The 19664-nt window shown below is 32.6% G+C and overlaps 1 protein-coding gene across 4 annotated transcripts in view; it reads left to right on the forward strand.

The window, feature by feature from the left end:
• Nucleotides 1-19664, forward strand: part of VWDE (von Willebrand factor D and EGF domains) — an 82569-nt gene that overhangs the window by 11651 nt on the left and 51254 nt on the right. For 3 of the 4 annotated variants that reach the window (XR_003118614.1, XM_025379903.1, XM_025379905.1), the window contains exons 3-6: nt 3388-3619; nt 15462-15527; nt 18321-18568; nt 19445-19534. Coding sequence is in view for 3 of the 4 variants with exons in the window: in XM_025379903.1 (XP_025235688.1) it covers nt 3388-3619; nt 15462-15527; nt 18321-18568; nt 19445-19534 (636 nt within the window). In the remaining variant the exon portion in view is untranslated. Of the gene's footprint in view, nt 1-3387; nt 3620-3786; nt 3945-15461; nt 15528-18320; nt 18569-19444; nt 19535-19664 lie in introns of all 4 variants that reach the window. The other variant, XM_025379906.1, reaches the window with a different exon arrangement.

Genomic DNA, 19664 nt, shown 5'->3' on the forward strand with positions numbered 1-19664 from the left:
TTGCGTAGCATTGACTTGTCTAGCCCAGGTGACTTCTTTCATTCTTATTTCATTTGACAATTACATTTTCTTCCAAAATGCGTCAAAAAATAAGCAGAAGAGTAAACATAAAGTGTGATTTCTTGGGTAATCCCTCAGCTAACTTGTATTACTTATCCAAGCCATTCTGAATTTCTATTGACAATTCTACTTATCCTTAGCATGATTTTCAAATGCAAGTTCCCCTAATTCATTTGTAGTCCCTATTCATCTGATGATACTGTCATGAAATAGACATTATTTCTACTTTTCATACTCTGACCAGTTATCCTTTCAGTTCAACTCTTATTATTGCGACCACATTTTTATCCACATCATCTAAAGAATGAGACTAATTCTAAATCTGTCAAAACACTAAGCCCATTAACTCAGCATCCTAACTTATATGATCAAAGTGGAAGAAGGATTTTAATCTGACATTTATTTTGCAACTTATAAATTCCCTGCACTTGTGGACATTATTGCATATGTAAACTCACTAGTTCTCTCAGTGATGCTTTGAGGTAGCTAGTGTTACCTCATTATAAAGATGTGGACACAGACACTAAGCATGAATCACATGACCAAAGCCATGTACCTGATCTTCTCCCTTATCACAGTCTTTCTCAGCTAACTGGTTTCCCAAGTGAATTCTGCATAAATAGGAGTTCAGCTGTGATAGGTAGCTAATAAAGGCATGATATTATTGAAGACATATGTCTGTGTAATGCTTCTCAAATCACTAAAGGGTTCATCATCACTCACAATTTTACCCTATATAATTATACACTTATTGGGTGTGATTTCATTCTTAAAGGTGACTTTCTTTTAACTTAGAGGTCATGCAGCTACTATTGGCCCCTGGAGAGAGATCGCATCACATAAGATTTTGTCTTAGCAAAAGGCTTGTTTTCCTTATTGTTATTCACATTTTATAAATACTGCAGAAGCAGGAATCATTTTCCTTTTTAAGCACTAATGTAAAAAGATCTCTGGAAAGACATTGAAATTTTAACAATGTTTAATTTTAAAGCGTGGCACTGTGGTTAAGTCTCATTATCCTTTTTTTGTTTATTTGCTCATTAGTCGCTTTTGTGACACTTCATTTGTAAGGAACTAAAAAACAATTAGAATTTAAAAGTAAAGTTTGAGAAAATTGGAGGAACTTCACCACATTTAAAAATATTTGTGTTTTTCTCTTAAGGTTGATTTAGCTACAATTGTTTCTAGAACCTCACACAAATGTAAAGGTGAACCAGTTTCCCTGGCTCTTTTCCTGGAGATCAGCTAAACTGAGCAGGCTGTGCTCCACGAGGAAGTGTTCCCTATCCCCACCCTGTCATTCCCTTTTTGTGCTAAGACTTTAAAGCATTCAACCGGAAACTCAATGATTTTTTTTTCTCTACTGGTTAATACATGTCGACTTACATAAATTACTATTTGTAATGTTTTAAATGATAAATGTGCATTACATAAAGCTTAGGAAATAAAGAACAGGAGTGGAACAACATTTCTTCATAATCTATCCACACAGTCATAACTATCGTTATTAACATTTTGCTATTGTTTTATCTTATTTATATTGTTTTGTAATGTTCATGTTATATGCTCAATTGAAAAACATGCTATTCTTTTTCAGTTACAGTTATAGTATTATCATTTTCCTGTTATTATAAATTCATTTTTATAATTTTTGAAAATAATATTATGCCATACATGTATCATATTTATTTAAACCATCACCATATGTGTGGACGTTCAGGATTTTGCTATAATAAGTAATTCTGCAATTAGCAAATGTACATGTAATCATTTTAATTTTAGTGTCTTTAGTAAGATTGATTTTTATAAGTTAGATTAGTAATGGTTAAAGTCTTTTTGAGGCTTTTGATACATATAATTGTTCATTTAAAACATAGTGATAATTTTTAGTTCCAATAGCAGTACATGAAAATACCTTTTGCAATACTGAATATTCTCATGTATGTATTAGGCATTTGTGTTTCTTTTGTGAATTACCTGTTTGTACATTTTGTCCATTTGTAGTCTTAGAGTTTTAAATGGATAATATTACAAGGTTAAAATAAAATAGCAAATATAGTATGATTATAAATAAACATAACAAAATATAGTACTACTTACATATAATTTTATTATTTAACTTTAATCTTATATTTTAAAAATTATAATTCATTCATATATATCAATATTTCCTTTCCTTTTTTCTTTTGCTTTTAAGCATAGAAATAATAATAAGAATTATAACCTGGCTAACGATTTTTGAGCCATTGCTATGTAGAAGCTGTATTATATACATTACCTTATCCATATCTCACTATGATACTTTGAGGTGGGTACTACTTCCACCTAATATAAAAGAGAAGGATGTTGAGTGCCTTGTCCAAGATCATGCATTTAGTAAGGGTCCTGGTTCTTCCTGAGTCGTGCATAGTTTCTTCTTATTTTTCCTGGGTTATTTTGCTATTTAATTCTATTTTTCATCTGAAAAATGATTTTGATGACTTCAAGTGAGGTTGAAACGTTATTATTTATTTATTTATTTATTTTGAGATGGAGTCTCGCTCTGTCACCCAGGCTGGAGTGCAGTGATGCGATCTTGGCTCACGGTAGACTCCAAATCCCTGGTTTAAGCAATTCCCCTGCCTCAGCCTCCCGAGTAGCTGGGGTTACAGGTGCACTTCACCACACCCGGCTAATTTTTTTTGTATTTTTGGTAGAGACGGGGTTTCACCACGTTAGCCAGGATGGTCACGATCTCCTGACCTCAGGCAGTCTGCCCACCTCGGCGTCCCAAAGTGCTGGGATTACAGGCGTGAGCTACTGCTCCCTGCCAAATTTATTATTTCTAAATTACTAAACAATTTTCCATCACCAGATTTTGAGTAATACCTTCCTTCTCGCTGATTTTATTGCCTCCTGAACTATGTATTAACTTCTTGTACATACTATTTCAAGCAGTTTTCCAAGAGCTTTCCAAGATCAGTTTATCTTTGTGTTATGTGTTAAGATAACTTTAGATTGACTTGTCTTATTTTAGAATTTATCAGCTATTTTAGTAAGGTATCTGAGATTTAATTTCCCTTGTTTACAATCCAAGTGTAACGCATGAAATAAATTTATTAATATTTACAATGAATTTGTGAATGGGTATATTAACTATGAGATTTCTACCCTTAAATTTAGTATTCCTTTAAACTACTTTTTATTGTATAGAACAGGTGCAAGTTATAATTTTTTTAATGATTAATAATATTCTAAGGATTGTTTAGAAGAAAATGCAAAGTTGATATATCTACAATGGATGAAAATAAATTGAATTTTCAACTTTTGTTTTCTGTGCTGCAAAAGATGAACCACTGTGGAACTCAGGCCCCCATCTGGCTGTCTCTGAGCGATTCAGAAACACTGCCATCTCCTGGGGAGATCAAGCAATTGACAGCTTGTGCAACGTGGCAGTTTTTGTTTAGCACTACAAAAGACTGCTGTCTCTTTCAAATCCCAGTGTCTGTAAGAAACTGTGGGAACTTTTTTGTATACTTACTACAGCCAACTCAGGGATGTATGGGCTATTGTGCGGAAGGTAAGAAAACATCAGTAATTCACATGACTGTTACTCTTGGAACCCTGCCATTTGTACCATTCTCTGGATAGGTTGCACGGAGTCAGTGCAGATCTCAGTAAGACTCGTTCTACCATTATTGTTAGATTGAAGCTAAATTTCTGTTTACGTTGGTTAGATTTCTTTAGGATTCTTTGCCAAGATTGCAAAGTACCCCCAAACATTTGATGTGAAAGCATCAAAGCAGACATCTCACATTTTTTCCCCTGGACATAATGATCGAGTGTGTTAAAAATTCTTTGGTTTCCTCAAGTCCATTCCTCTTTTAATTAAAGGATGAAGAAGGGTGAGTAAAAGTTATCATAAAAATATACATTTTATATTATTTCATCTTTCATTCACCAATATTTATTGAATGTTTATCCTGTGCCAGCAATTATTTAAGGCCTCAAGAGTTACAGTGATGAGCAAGATAAATGAGATCTCTGCCTTCATGAAACTTGCATTCTAGTGGAATGCTTCAGACAATATCTAAAAAGAAACAGAATATTATTTAAAGATTAAAGTAAATATCCCTAAGTCCTTACTATATAAATATATGAGTAGATAATTAAATAGAAGCAAGGAAACAAAGCTTCTTTAAAGAATTACAAATATTTGTTGCTACTACTTCACCTAAAAGATTTTGAATAACTTCCCTCATTTTGCTTGGTGGCTGCATTTGAGTTGTTTCCAAATAATTGGGTATGACAAGGAAAAAAAAATCTACCAGTTTTACGTGGAGAAACCTGGCAGACATTACATTAATCAAGTGATTGCAGTTAATTTTACTAGTGATAACACATGCTGATGTCACATGTCTCCTGATGATGTGTAATAATAAGAGCACTTCTGTTTTGTGGTACTCTTCCCCCAAAAGCATAATCCTAGTCCAGTCATGAGAAAGTTTATATAAACCCAAATTAAATAACACACTAACAAAATACCTGAATAGTACTTTTCAAAAACGTCGAAATTATGAAGAACCAGGAAAGAACAGAAAAGAGTCACAGATTAGAAAATGATGAATAACGCAATGGGATATCCTGATTGGGAAAATTGAAAAATTCAGATTGGTAAAATCTGACTACAGCCTTCAGTTTATTTGAGAGTGCAGTCCTAAGGTAAATTTCCTAGTTTTGACAAATATATCATGGCTTTGTAATATGTTAACATTTGTGGAAGATGGATAAGTGCAAATTCTCTATTATTTTTGCAACCTTTATGTGAATCTAAAATCATTCTAAACTAAGATGCTAATATTTGAGAAATTAATATACCACAAATTAAAGAAAATTGGTCAATACAATAGGAATGAACTGGCACAAGGATGCTGTCTTACAAAGGGCACCTGAGGAGTTCTCTTTGAATAAGTGACAAATTTGAGTTGAGCACTGAATGTGGAGAATGAGGCAGTCATGAAAATATGTGGGGAAAAAGAGCTCCAGCAGAAGAATAGACAATGCAGATGTCCTTAAATACGTATGAAGAAGGCAGTTCAAGGAACTGAAGGAGAAACAATGTGGTGGGAACAGAGAAAATGAATAAATCTTGGGGGATGAGGTTAGAGAAGTAAGAAAAGGTCAGCATCTGTAGGGTCTGAAGTTCCTGGTAAGAACTTAGCTTCAGTCTTTAAAAATCCTATAAGATTTTTAAAGAGATGAATAATATGATCTAAGGAGTGTATTTGAAAGGTCATTATCCCTGAAGCAAGACTCCAGAGACTGTTGCATTAATTCAATAGAGAGATGGTAGTGGCTTAAAGGAGAGAGGAGTGGAAATGACTCGGACTAGTGGCAAAGAAAAGAGGATATTAAGCTAAGATGTCTTTGGAAACAGAACTCATGCAATGGATATGAGAAAGGTGCAAAGAGAAATCAAGGACAAAATCTACGGTTTTTGCTTGAGCAACTAAAGAGGGAGAGACTAGGGTACAAACACATCAGGTTGGGAAGAGAGAGAAATCAAGAATTCTGTTTTGGGCTGTTATCTAAGAAGGGACATGACATATAGATATACACTACATCTCAGACTCATAAGTCTGACACTAGTGGTGTTGACTAAGGATGTTGTGGCATGAGAGTCCTGGCTGAGAGCTCCCACAACACACCATTCTAGAGCTCACCATAGATAGTTGGACCTAATAAATTTTTTTCTTTTTCTCTGTGCTCCAATATGACTATGAACTCTTTGAAAATAAAGTGCCCTTTACATCAGGGTCTCATGTCCTAGTGTCCTGAACATAATAGGGATTCAACAAATGCATATTCACTAGCAATGTTTAATGGAACTAGTGGCCCAATTCCTAAGATACAAAAAGCTCTAAACAGAAAGAAACTACAGAGTGGTAATTTTTACTTGGACTGTTTAGACAATGGTAAAGCTGATAAATGAGGGATTTATTCTATAGATAGGTGAGTGTGCTCATATATAACCAGTTATAGGAGTAAAACAAACTCCAATTTAGTTACCTGGTTTCAGTCATATATAGAAAGAACACTGAAAGTTCTGGGAGACATTCTTGTAGACAGTGTTATCAAAGCAGATGAACACTTGATTCAGCAACAATGATGATTATATGGGTAACACGTATGAACATTTTACTACTGAGGTTGTTAGACTCCCCAAGCTAGCCAACCCCAAATAACACAATTATAGCATAACAAGTAAAATCACTTAGTTGGTTATTAGTTAAAAGGAAACATAGTTTTAGGTTTAAATAACCCAATATATTTATAAATGTGGGTGTGTATATATACACATATATATACACATAAATATTTATATAAACACATATATATACACACATATGTATAAAATATCCAATCTAAAAAATTATTTTGCTCATCATAGTTTTGGAATTGAAACCAGTATTATTAGAAAAATTGATTCCGTTAAGTTTCTAGCATTCTTATTCTCAGAAATCTGTCCCTTAATGTCAGCAAAAATAATAATACAATAAATTTTCTCCTATGGTTAATTATTTCTTTGAGTTGAAAATATTAAAATAAAAAATTTACTATTTTGATGAGTTTGTAATGCAGTCTTTTTTCTTAAAAACAATGACACATACTCCAATTTCGCGTTCTGTTTTTAACTACTGTTTTATTTCCAAATGACCTCTAAAGTTGATGTAAATATATCGTTATTGGCCATAATCGCTAAGCAAATAATGCATTATTGTCTACTTTACATGATAATAGAAACTAAGAAAGATAATGTTCTCAACATATAATTTTATTTCACTGTTCTGAAATACATACTACATTTATAGAAAATTAAATTGTTTAGATTTACTTTATCATTAATTGCAAGGCAGTAGTTCTATCTTTAACAAAGAAATAAGGCAAAATTATTGTTTATTATTATAATAAGATCGAAATAATAAACTTATAAAATGTATTAATTCAAATAGGTATTTATTGGCGGTATTCCACAAGTATAATAATAACACACTAATTATTTCACACATATGTACTGCTGGAGTCATGCTTATTTTCTAACCAACACAGCATCTCCTTAGTATAGAGGGGTGACCAAAACAAATGTGGTCCCTGCCCTCCTGGCACAGAGTATTTCTGCAATTATAAATTGCAACTGATGAATGAAAAGATTAAAAATTGCTGTAGAAGAGAATACTGAAGGTGAGAGAGGACGAAATACATAATGAAGAGTCGACCAGCGAAACGTCTAACAAAAGGGCATTGATGCTGAGAGTTGGAGGTTAAACTGTCCTTGGTCAGACAGAAAGCAAGGGGAAGAACAGCTCAAACAGCGGCTGCAGCAAGCGACAGGCCCTAAGGCAATAAGAGTATGTTGTACTCAGAAGAGTGAAAGCCGGACAGAAATATTAGATCTCAACGAGTGAGGGAGAACATAACAAGACGGGGGTTTGAAAGGGCAGCAAGGCCTGATCATTTAGGGAGCTCTGCATTTTGTTCTGTGTGATTGAGAAACCTATGGAGAATTATCCTGAGGGAGTGAGCTGGTAAACCTTCACATTCCGTACACAGCTGCTGTCCAGCTAAAACTGGCAGTCTGTTTACTAAGAAAGGGCAGCATCTGCTCAGTTTAGTACAGCTAGTGCCATTCATTAGGAAGGACAAAATCCAGAGAGATGCATCAATCTCATTGGGTGGCCAAGATAAGAGTTTTTGAAAAATCTTAAGAATTTTTTTGGCACTCTTGTCATAAAAAATATTTAATTTTTATAAATCTTCCTATAGTATTACCAAATATTTGTGGAAAATTCTGTGTTTCATGGAAAAACCATTGATTTATCTATATTAGTTTAAGAAGCATTGACAACTATTAAAAAAGAAAACAAAACTTTCACACCAGGCAATACCATAAAATACAAATAATCACTTCATCAGAAATATTTTTTACACTGAATTTAAAATGTAATATTAAAAATTTGTATTTTATGATATCCCTTCCAAATTTAAAATATTTTCTGTTTTGTTAATGTCACTACCATCCACTCAATTTCCTAACCCAGAGCACTCAAAAGTATCTTATAATCTCCACATTCAAGTCCTCTAAGCATTTAGGGAGAAGGAATTCTGGGAGACAATTGTTATTTTTTACTCTTAATGTCTGTTAACCAGACATATGCATGAATTATTCTTCCTGATTTGCTGATAGAAGCTTGCCTTGGAATATCATTTAGAACTTAAATCAGACTGCATAGATAGCAAACAAAAATGACAGTCACTTAATCTACTTAAGAGTTTCTATTTCTTGCTGAACAAATATCTGGAGCAGGTGTTCTCTGCTGATGGCGATTTGGCCACTTTACAATGTCAGGCTGAGGTCTCTGAAAGTCACTAATCTTTTCCTTCATGGTGACAGAATGAAGCTCAAGTTTTAGCTTCTTTATCTGCATTTAGACAGGATAAAAGAGAAAGTTCAAAAGGTGAAAGAGAGCTTCTGCTAACTGAAATTTACTCCCCTTTAAGGAGCTTATTTGGAAAAAGCCTTCTTATCGTAACTACTTTAGAAGAATTCCCAGGATCATCTCTATCTTCGAAGGCAGTCTATTACATGTCATTTTTTACTTGGATGTATTGCTGTCTACGACCAATAGCCCCTATCTAGCTAGGAGTCAATATATTTAATTTTAAAATCACCAAAACAGCAAATAGTAGAGAGTAAAATTTCACTTTAATATCATAGTCTCATGAAGACGTTTTGATCCTCACAGAATTCATATGTATGTGTATACACACAATATATCTATCCCTAGAGCCTTCTAGAGGTCAAATAAGAAAAAATACTAATTACAATTAATTGTCATCAAAGCCATTCTAAAAAGATTATATATTTGAAATATTATTTATTTAGAAGACTCTATGAAAATATACATCTTTGTTATATTTTTTGTATTTCCACTTAGCAAGGTAGTTAGGTCCTTATACTACATGTGAAGTGGCATCATATCAATTAAAGTTAGCCTATGTAGACTATGAGAAGTTAAAGATGTATACAATATCCCCTAAAGCTTCCACTAAAATAAAACAAAACATTATAACTAATTAGCCAACAAGGGGTATAAAATGGAATCATAAAATATATTCCATATTTTTCAATGCAGATAAAAATAAAAATGGAACAAAGCACTAATAGAATAAATAGAACATGGATAGCAACATGGTGGACTTAAACCTCACAATATTGTTAAATAATTGTGGATATTGTAAGGTTTAAGTCCACCATGTTGCTATATATATTTATATATGATTTATATATATATATTAGGTTGGTACAAAAGTAATATATATAAATATATATAATATATATGATATAAACACCCCAACTGAAAAGCAGAAATTGCCAAATTGAGCAAAAAAGCAAGACCCAACTATAGGCTGCCTAGAAAACATTTAAAAAGTAAGGAAAATGAGTTCAAAAGTATAAGGATAGAAGAAGATATATGTAGGTAACATTAATCACAAGAAATGTAGAGTGGGTATATTAATATTAAGTATAGTAGACTCAAAAGCAAAACATATTCCTAGGAAAAACAAAGGTCATTTCCTAATAATAAAATGTTCAGTTCAGTAAAAGAATATGACAGTTCCAAATGATGAAACACCTAATAACAAATTCAAAATACATAAACAAAACTGAGAGACCTGCAAGGAGAAATAAAGAAATTTGTGATTATTACTGGAGATCAACACGTCATCTGTCAATAATTGATCAAGCATGTAGACACTAAAACAGCAAAAATGGAGGAGACCATAACACTCTTTCAACCAGTTTGATCTAAATGACATGCAGAAAAGACTTCACAAAATAGCAGCATAGATGTTCAAGTACATAGGAAAATATTACCATGAAAAACCATATTCTGGGCCCTAAATTAAGAAAATTAGAATATCACAAAAAATTGAAGTTCATTAAAATTAAAACCCACTAAGTGTCTATATTGAACAACAAGAAAAGTCACAAATTAAAGACCCTAGTTTGTACATTAACTGATTAGAAAAAGAAGCACAAATGAGACTGAGAGTAAGCAGATGAAAGGAAACAGAGTAAAAATAAATGCAATAGAATATATAAAAACAACAGAGAAAATTCAATAGTATAAAAAACTGGTTATTTCAGAGATTCAATAAAATGAATAATTCTCTAGCCAGTCCGATCAGTAAAAAAGAAAAAAAAAAAGACAGACATTACCAGTATCAGGAATAAGAGCAGTGATACAACCACAGATTCTGTATGTAATAAAAAATAGTTATTATAAACAACTCTATGCCAATATAGTTGAAAACCAATGACATAGACAAATTTCTTAAAATATACAGACTACACATATTCATATAACAAAACTTGCACTTATAACTTCTAATTATATAAAAATAAAATAAAATACACAGTCAACCAATGTTCACTCAAAAGTAAACAGGTAACTTCAGTGGCCCTATATCTATTGAAGGAATTATATTTCTAGTTAAAAATCTATCTCACAATGAAAACCGCATGCCCAGATGACTTCAGTTGGGAATTTTTCCAAACATTTAATGTAGAATTAAAACCAATTTTACACAAACTCTTTTCTAAACTTCTGTCGGGCCAGCATTACTCTAACACTATAACTAGACATAGACATTAAAAGAAAACTATATAACAATATCCCTCATGAATAATAAATGCAGATGACCTGATCACCTATTTTGCAAACCTGATGGAATCTATAAAATAGCTACTGGAGCTATTAAGTGGGTTTAGCAATGTTGAATGAAAAAAAGATCAATGTTTAAAAATCATTTGTATTTTTTCATACTAGCAATTAACAATCAGAAATTTTATCTAAAAATACCAATTATAGTACCAAAAATATAAGACACTCAGTAATAAGTATGGCAAAGGATGTGTAAGACCTTTACAGTGAAAACTACAAAACTTTGTTGAGAAAAATTATATAAAACTAAGAAAATGGACAGATAAACCTTGTTTGTGGATCAAAAGACATGATATTAAGATGTCACTTCTCCTCCAATTGACTACAGTTCCAAAATTGTCCTAACGAATATCACAACAAACTTTCATGTAGAAATTTACAAACTCATTCTAAAACTCATATAGAAATACGAAGAACCTATAATACCTAAAACTATTTTGATAAAGAAAACAGTTGGACAACTTATATTATCTGACTTCAAACTTACCCTAAAGTTACAATAGTGTAGACAATGTGGTAATTGCATGAGGATAGATAAATAAGTCAATGGAAAAGAATAGAGAGCCTAGGAAAACACCGACACACACAGTAAACTGATCTTAAACACAAGAATAGATCCAATTCTATAGAAAAAAGAGTTGTGTTTTTAGTAAATTGAATATTCATATGCAAAAATAACTGATTCATATCATCAAAATACAGTAAAAAGAAAAACCCACCTCACAATCATCAAAGACTCAAATCTCAATTATAAAAGCTAAAAATACAAAGCTTGAGAGAATACTTTCACTTTCAGGTGAAAATATTTGTGATCTTAGATTAGACAAATATTTTAAAAATATAATACTAAAATTGTGATCCATTAGAAAATATAAATTGGACTCGATCAAAATTGTGAATTTCTACTCTTCTGCTCATTGAAAGACACTGAAGGAAAATGAAGAGAGAAGCCATAGCTTGGGAAAAAATATTTGCAATTCATATATCTGATGAAGAATTGGATCCAAAATATATGAGTAACTCTCAAAACCCAATAATGAGAAAACAATTTTGTAATAAGATTTGAGCAGACACTTCTCCAAAGAAGACATAATAATGGAAAATGGGCACATAAAAATATGCTTACCATCATTAGTCATTAGTTAAATGGATTTATATCCACAATGAGATACCATTATATTATATATAAAATTTAAAAAGATTGACCATACTACAGATGGCAAGGCCACGAAGCAACCAGAATTGCTGTATTCTGCTACTGGGAGTGTAAAATGGTACATTCAAACATTAGGAAATAATTTGGCAGTTTCTTAAAGAGTAAACATATACTTCCATATGACACAGCCATTCCATTCTTATATATTTGCCAAGAGTAATGAATGCAAATGTTTTTAAAAGGTTTTCTACATGAATGTTCAAAGCAGCTGTATTCAAAATAGTGGAAAACCTGGGGGAAAAAACTCAAATATCTATCAACGGGTTACTGGATAATCAAATTATGATAAGCCTGTACAATGAAATACTACTTTTTCAATAAAAGGGAAAGAACTATATTTGTAGGATGGCTTCACTGTAAGAAAAAAAGAAGAAACTATTGATAAGCCAAAAACATAGATGAATCTCAAACATATATGAGGAATGAAATTTTCTAGACATAAAGTCCATAGTGTACAATTATATTTATATAAAGTTCTTGAAAATATAATCTAAACTGTATAACAGAGCAGATAAGTTGCTGTCTACGAATGTGGAGGAGTGGCAAGCAGAAGGATTAGAAAAGGACAGAGAAGCTTCTGGAGGTGATGTTATCTTGATTACTGTTAGATTTTAGTGGGTGTATTCATATGTCAAAACATGTCATTAATTACACTTTAAATACGTTCAATCAATTATACCTCAATAACGCTATTAAAAAAGAGAGAAGGAAAGTCCCAAAGTTAAGCAAGCCACGTAGCCATCATGTCAGAGTAAAGCAAGAGCAAAGACCCCTAGGAAAGAATTTTTCTAGCATGTTGGAAGGATGTAGATGAGACCATTGTGTCAGAATAGGATGCATGCAATAAATATCCCTATTCTATGGACAAAAAGAATTGCTCAGAGAAAACAGGTACTTGACCAACATCACAGGTAGTGACTAGTAAAGCTAGGTTGATCTCAGGACGCTTACATGCTCAACGAGGATATTCTACAACCTGTTATTGATGTCTCATCATTGCAGTTTTCCGCTCTGTCCTCTTCTCCGTATCTTATACTTGTTCCTCCCTCTGCTTGGATCTCTTACAAATCTTTACTGCTTCATGACACAGGTCAGGCATCTCTTTTCTTTACAATGTTCATTGTGCTAACCCAAGTTAGTTGTGCAGCCCAACAGTGTTCCACTACTGTGCACAGGATATCAAATGTTGCACATTTTACATGCTTTAAAACTAGATTTCCACTTGTTTGCTTCCTTTCTTGACAACTACTACTTTATTATAGTTTAATTATTGGTGTATGGTTGAATCAGGAAGAAACAGAAGGTTTTAAGCAAAATGGTTTATTTTCTTCCTTGCTAATGTTTCTAGAGATTCTTAATTGTCTAATCCTAATACTAAATATTTGAGCCAGGGTGCTGGCTGTATTCTATGAAAGCAATCTGGGAAAAGCAAATAGAAGAAAGAAGAAAAAATGATAAACCCCCCAAATACAGATGGGGCACAGTTCTTGGGAGTCCTTGAGCAAGAATAGTGTATTTTGGCCCCATGTTTTATAGGAATACTGCATTCTTTTATATATACATGTACATGTCTAGTAGTTAAGGTTATTTCAAATCTGTTTGGCTTGCACATAACAAGAAAACAACTGAAAATAACATAAAAGATAATCACATCTAAGGGTTTTAGGATATGTCATTGGATCTGAAGAAGAGTTATGTAGGAAAGTCTCAGAAAGTGTGAGAAATAGGTCAGCTTCCAGATATTAGCAACAATAGTAGTCTAGACATTCATATAGAGCTCCGTCATTAACTTGACTCTGCTTCCAACTTCTTGTCTTTTAGTTTAAATACTAAATTCTTTCAAGAAGCAATCTGATGAGTCTACCTTTGTTTAGATAGTTGCTCTTGTATCAATTAACTGTATTCAGCACATTGGGTTGTAAGTATTACCACCTCTGTCCTTGGCTCATTGGTGGTGTAATCCTGTAAACGAGTATAGGGGAATCAATTACCAAGGAACTGGCATAAAACCAACTGTAGTATACGTTTCTGGAGATTATAGTGTGTTTCACTATTATTTTAGATTTCACATATACCCTGTAAATCCCCCACATGCATAGTCCTCCATCCCCATTGTCCATGTCCCCCACCAGAGTGCTACATTTGTTATAATTGATGACCTACATTGACACACCATTATCACCTAGTCTATAGTTTACATTAAGATTCACTCTTGGTGTTGTAAATTCTACGGGTCTGGGCTGGGCGCGGTGGCTCATGCCTGTAATCCCAGCACTTTGGGAGGCCGAGGCGGTTGGATCACGAGGTCGGGAGATCGAGACCATCCTAGCTAACAAGGTGAAACCTCGTCTCTACTAAAAATACAAAAAAAAAAAAAAAAAATTAGCCGGGCGTGGTGGCGGGCGCCTGTAGTCCCAGCTACTCAGGAGGCTGAGGCAGGAGAATGGTGTGAACCCGGGAGGCAGAGCTTGCAGTGAGCCGAGATGGCACCACTGCACTGCAGCCTGGGTGACAGAGCGAGACTCCGTCTCAAAAACAAAAAACAAACAAACAAACAAAATTCTATGGGTTTGGACAAATTTCTCATAACATGTATCCACTATTATAGTGACCTACAGACTAGTTTCACTACCCTAAAAATTCCCTATGCTCTGCCTGTTCATCCCTCCCTTTGCTCAACCCCAGACAACCACATCTCTTTTTACTGTCTCCATAGTGTGGTCTTTTCCTGGATTTTAAAGAGTTGGAATCACTTAGTAGGTAGTCTTTTCAGATTAGCTTCTTTCACTTAATATTCATTTAAGTTTCCTACATGTCTTTTTGTGGCTTGATAGCTCAATTCTTTGTAAGGCTGAATAATAGTCCATGCTGTCTATATGTACAACAGCATATCCATCTACCTACTGAAGAACATCATGGTTGCTTCCAAGTTTGGGCAATTATGAATAAAGTTGCTATAAACTTCCATATGCAGGTTTTTGTATGGAAATAAGTTTTCAGCTCCTTTGGGTAAACATAGAGGAGCATGATTTCTGTGGCGTATGGTAAAAATATGTTTAGTTTTGTAAGAAACTACTAAACTGTTCTCCAAAATAGCTGTACCATTTTGCATTCTCACCAGCACATGCTGCTCCACATCTTCGCCAGCATTTGATATTGTCAGTGTTTCATTATTTAAAAATGCAGATTCATACTTAGAAAATAAGATATTAAAGCTTTGATTGTTTTGAGATATGATTCCTTATCTTTCCATTTGATCTCACCCTTAAAAGGAAAAAAATGTGTTATGAAATAAGAGAAGAATTACGAAAATCTTAGTCTGTATTGAAACATCCTCCAATAAATTGTCACCTTGGATATATGTAGATTTATATCTTCATGCCCAGCTGAATAATTATACAAACCTTAACCATTGGCAGCTATTTCTGATGCACAATTACACCCATGTGGCTCTGATGAAACTGAAGTAGGAGGTGATTGTGTTCGTAAGTATCATATTTTGCTTTTTAATAATGTTTTTAGAAACTAGACTATTTCAACAGATAATTATATTCTGCAGCTTTGGATGTTGAATTATACTGATATTTGACATAACCAAAGTCTGGTAGTTATCAAAAATAAAAATAACTTTATTGTGCCTTTAAGAAGTAGTCCTCGAGTTGGCAGAGGTACAGAGAGTTAGACAAATGTGTGTGTATTAGTAGAATCTTTCATAAGAAAATTTGGCAGTTCATATCAACATTCTTAAAACTCCATATGTGTTTGTACCTAATAATTCTACTTTCAAAAATATGTCTTAGAGAACTATTTAGGGAAGTGTGCGAGCACAATATTTGTAACAGAATTTGTCTAATAATGTTTTAAAAAACCTGCAAACATCCAGTAACTGCTGATTGGCTGATTGATTCAATATTTCTGATACATAAACACTGACAAAATATTTTGCAAACACCATTAAAATATAGAAGTACATTATACAACAGTACCTTTTTTTTTTTTTTTAAGGGAACGATTGTATTTGTGTCAAATAAATCTTGAAAGATAAACATCAATGATGTTAATAGTGATCAAAATTTTTCTCTTTCTTTCAATATATATCTTTTATTTTCTATTTTTTAAATGTTTTAAAGGTTTTTCAAGTATTAAGAAATCCTCTTACTATAATATGCCTTAAAATAAATTAAGTACATTATCTAAGTGATAAAATGTATGTCATCTACCTACATTATGAGCAGAAATTGAAATTATTTATTGAAATATTAAGCTTTTATGGGATTATTAGCCTTATCATATTTTCTGTTAGCTAAATATGATATTTGAAATGCATGAGAGACTGTTGAGATAGAATTAATTTAATTAACAGAGGTGTTTTATATGGTGGAACAAGCCATAAATACATAAAATAAATCAGGATAGATCATATGATGTTCAAATATCAGGCCTAGAAATTATTATGCTTGGTATTTTATAAAGAGTTGTATAATAATCCTCAAAATGTATCACTCTGAATTGATTTTTTATGCTCTATTTCATGCCCTATTCCAAATGGTTTTTCTAGCCCCTTTTTTCTGTATATTTTGACAACCTATTATCGTATGTGGAGGTCAGTTTAATTAAGCCCTGTGATTTGAGTTCATAAAGTAATAAAACAATATTCATAATAGCAGCATTAAATATAAAATGTAATTATTTGACTACTCTGCATAATAGATGTAAATTCTCTTTACAATATATATGTATTATAGCAAAATCACATTTTCCTCTTGAATAAATAATAAATTTCACCTACTTATGCTCTTTAGAACATTTATGCAATTAATTAAAAAAACTCTGCTATATAAATTGTACACAGTTTGAGGAAGTAACACTAAATAAAAGTATTAAGTCGAAAGTCAATAGATAAAGCTTCATGATAAAATGGAAAATGTATTAATATATTTAATACATACTAATATTAGAATTGACAAAGGAATACTAATTTTTATTTTCTAAGCAGAAATAATTTATTTGTTGTTTCTAAACCTTTTCCTTTAAATATAACAAATTTTCTTTGATCTATACTGTTGAAAGCAATGATCAATCTGCCCAGATAGTTCTCTATTTAAAGTGTTGATTCAAACATTTTAATTGTCATGAATTATTTTTTCAGTCATTTGTCTTCTCTTATTCTTAATAATCATTTCCATACATAGCTTTTCCCTGGTTTAAAATAAATGTCCTTTTCCTAGTATATTTAAGGATAACTTTTTACTTAGCTATAAGATATTTAAAGATCAAATATATTTTCAAAAATAATGTGTTATTTCCTTCAAGTTTGAATATACTGCTTTGGTCTAATGTTTAAAATGTTTAGTAAAATATTCATTTACTAGATAAATTTGAAAATAATTCATTTGTCATTGGGACTATAACAAAATAACACTGTAAAATATCTAAAAGTACATTTTCTCCACAGAAAAGATTTTAAGGTCTTTCCAGAATTTTCCAAAATCTACATGGCAAGGCTGAAAGATTATTTTGTGATTGTCCTAAAATTAGCATATTTATAAAATAGAAAAATTATACATTTTAGAACATTTTAAAATCTTCTTTTACAAATTTACCACTCAGATATTTTTCTCCTTCTAAAACAGAACAAAACTAAACAAAAAACGTATCCAGAAAACTTTCAGATCCGCAGATTTGATTTTGCAAATGCCCAGAGTTGAAAACTATATAAAATCTTCCTGTGAGTTCCTAGAGGAAACTTCAAATTTCTTTAACCTCAGAAAAATGAAAGGATTAAGATATTTCACTAAGATAGTATAATCACCTCTGCAATGAACAACTCTTTCAGCCCAGAGTAATGATGAGTTGAGTTATAAGAGAAAACTATAAAAGAGAAAGTCATTTTATTGTACATTCTTGTGACTATTTCTCATTATAACAAGGAATTATAATTTACTGAACCTTAATTTTGTTTGTTCTATCTTTTAGAAAAGATAATTGCTTCAAATAACACAAATTTCTTTTCAAGAGCTCGACTTTTCAAAGGCAGATATTCAGCCTGCATTAATATAAGCTTGAGCTCCTAAGTTGCTTGGCTATCAATATTTGTGTGATTATGGGTCAGAATATGAATGTATTACTTTGTTGATTGTTAGAAATAATCATTTTTCTAAATTTAGTTTGCTTTTTCTTAAGATAAAGCCCAGAGTTACAGTCTTTGAGTGCTTTTTCCATAAGCCAGTCTCCATTGTCTAAGATTCCCAGTTACAAGTTATGCATTTTCTCCCCAGGTCAGCTGACTGTCTCATTGCCACCTCCACCTGCAGGAAGGCCAGAGGTTCTGGTGGAGTTGATTGAGTCCAGGCTTTTCTGTAGGTGTTCTTTTGATATTCCCCCTACAAACAACTCCGTGGGATTTCACATAGCTTGGTCTAGGCTTTCTTCTCAGGAAGTCAAAGAGGAGCTGAAACAAGAGACCACAGTTCAGGCATGCTCTCTTTTAGAACTTGATGGCATAAATCTCAGACTTGGAGACAGGGTATGTTAAAAAACAGTTGGATTTTATTTTCATAAATATACTGATTTTCAAACACAATTTTTAAACATCATATCCTAAAAATAGATTTTGTCCCCAGGGTATAAAGCACTAACATTTTTTTTGTTTGTTTTTTTCCTTGCAGTTGTGCTAATTCTAATGTCAACTGGATGAGTCAGTGATCTTAGTGACTGTATATGAATATATCATTTTAGTAATTTGCTGATTATTATTGATTAATCCTTATACATATATGTCTCTCTCAGGTTTTAAAATTATATACATTTATTCTAGAAAAAAAGTTTTAATTTTTTAAATGATAATATCACGTTTTAAGTACTTTTCTTTTTTATTGAGATGGAGTCTTGCTCTGTCACCAGACTGGAGTGCAGTGGCGTGATCTTGATTCACTACAACCTCTGCCTCCCAGGTTCAAGCGATTCTCCTGCCTCAGCCTCCTGAGTAGCTGGGACTACAGGCGTGTGCCACAATGCCCGGCTAATTTTTGTATTTTTAGTAGAGATGAGGTTTCATTATGTTGGTCAGATGGTCTTGATCTCTTGACCTCATGATCTGCACTCCTCGGTCTCCCAAAGTGCTGGGATTACAGGCATGAGCCACTGTGCCCGCCCTTAAGTACTTTTTAAAACATCCTAAATAAAAAGCCTGCTATACTTTTTGTCGAGGTTTGAATAAGTAATATTTTGTAATGATGGGATTTTTCTCAAATATCAAGTAAGCTTTTAAATTATTTAATTCTTTTATTACCTCTATATACTATCTACGAAGAATTAAAATTAGGATTTTAAAAATGATAATTTACACATGTTTTCTCCAAAATTGAATTGCTAAGTGATTATTTTTTCATTATATCCCTAGATATTCTGTAGCGCTTCTGTCTTTTTCTTGGAGAATCCACATGTACAAAGTATAGCCATAGAAAGCCAAGAATTTTTTGCAGGCATTAAGGTACGTAGCAGTGGGGATGCATCAGAAAGATTATTCCTCTGGAACTATGTTTTCCAAACTGTAATCTGTCCATGCTGGTTTTTGTACCTCATCACAGACTGAATCAGAATATTGAGACCCATGAGTCCCT

Source organism: Theropithecus gelada, chromosome 3 (assembly GCF_003255815.1).
Source record: "Theropithecus gelada isolate Dixy chromosome 3, Tgel_1.0, whole genome shotgun sequence".
Lineage (NCBI taxonomy): Eukaryota > Metazoa > Chordata > Mammalia > Primates > Cercopithecidae > Theropithecus > Theropithecus gelada.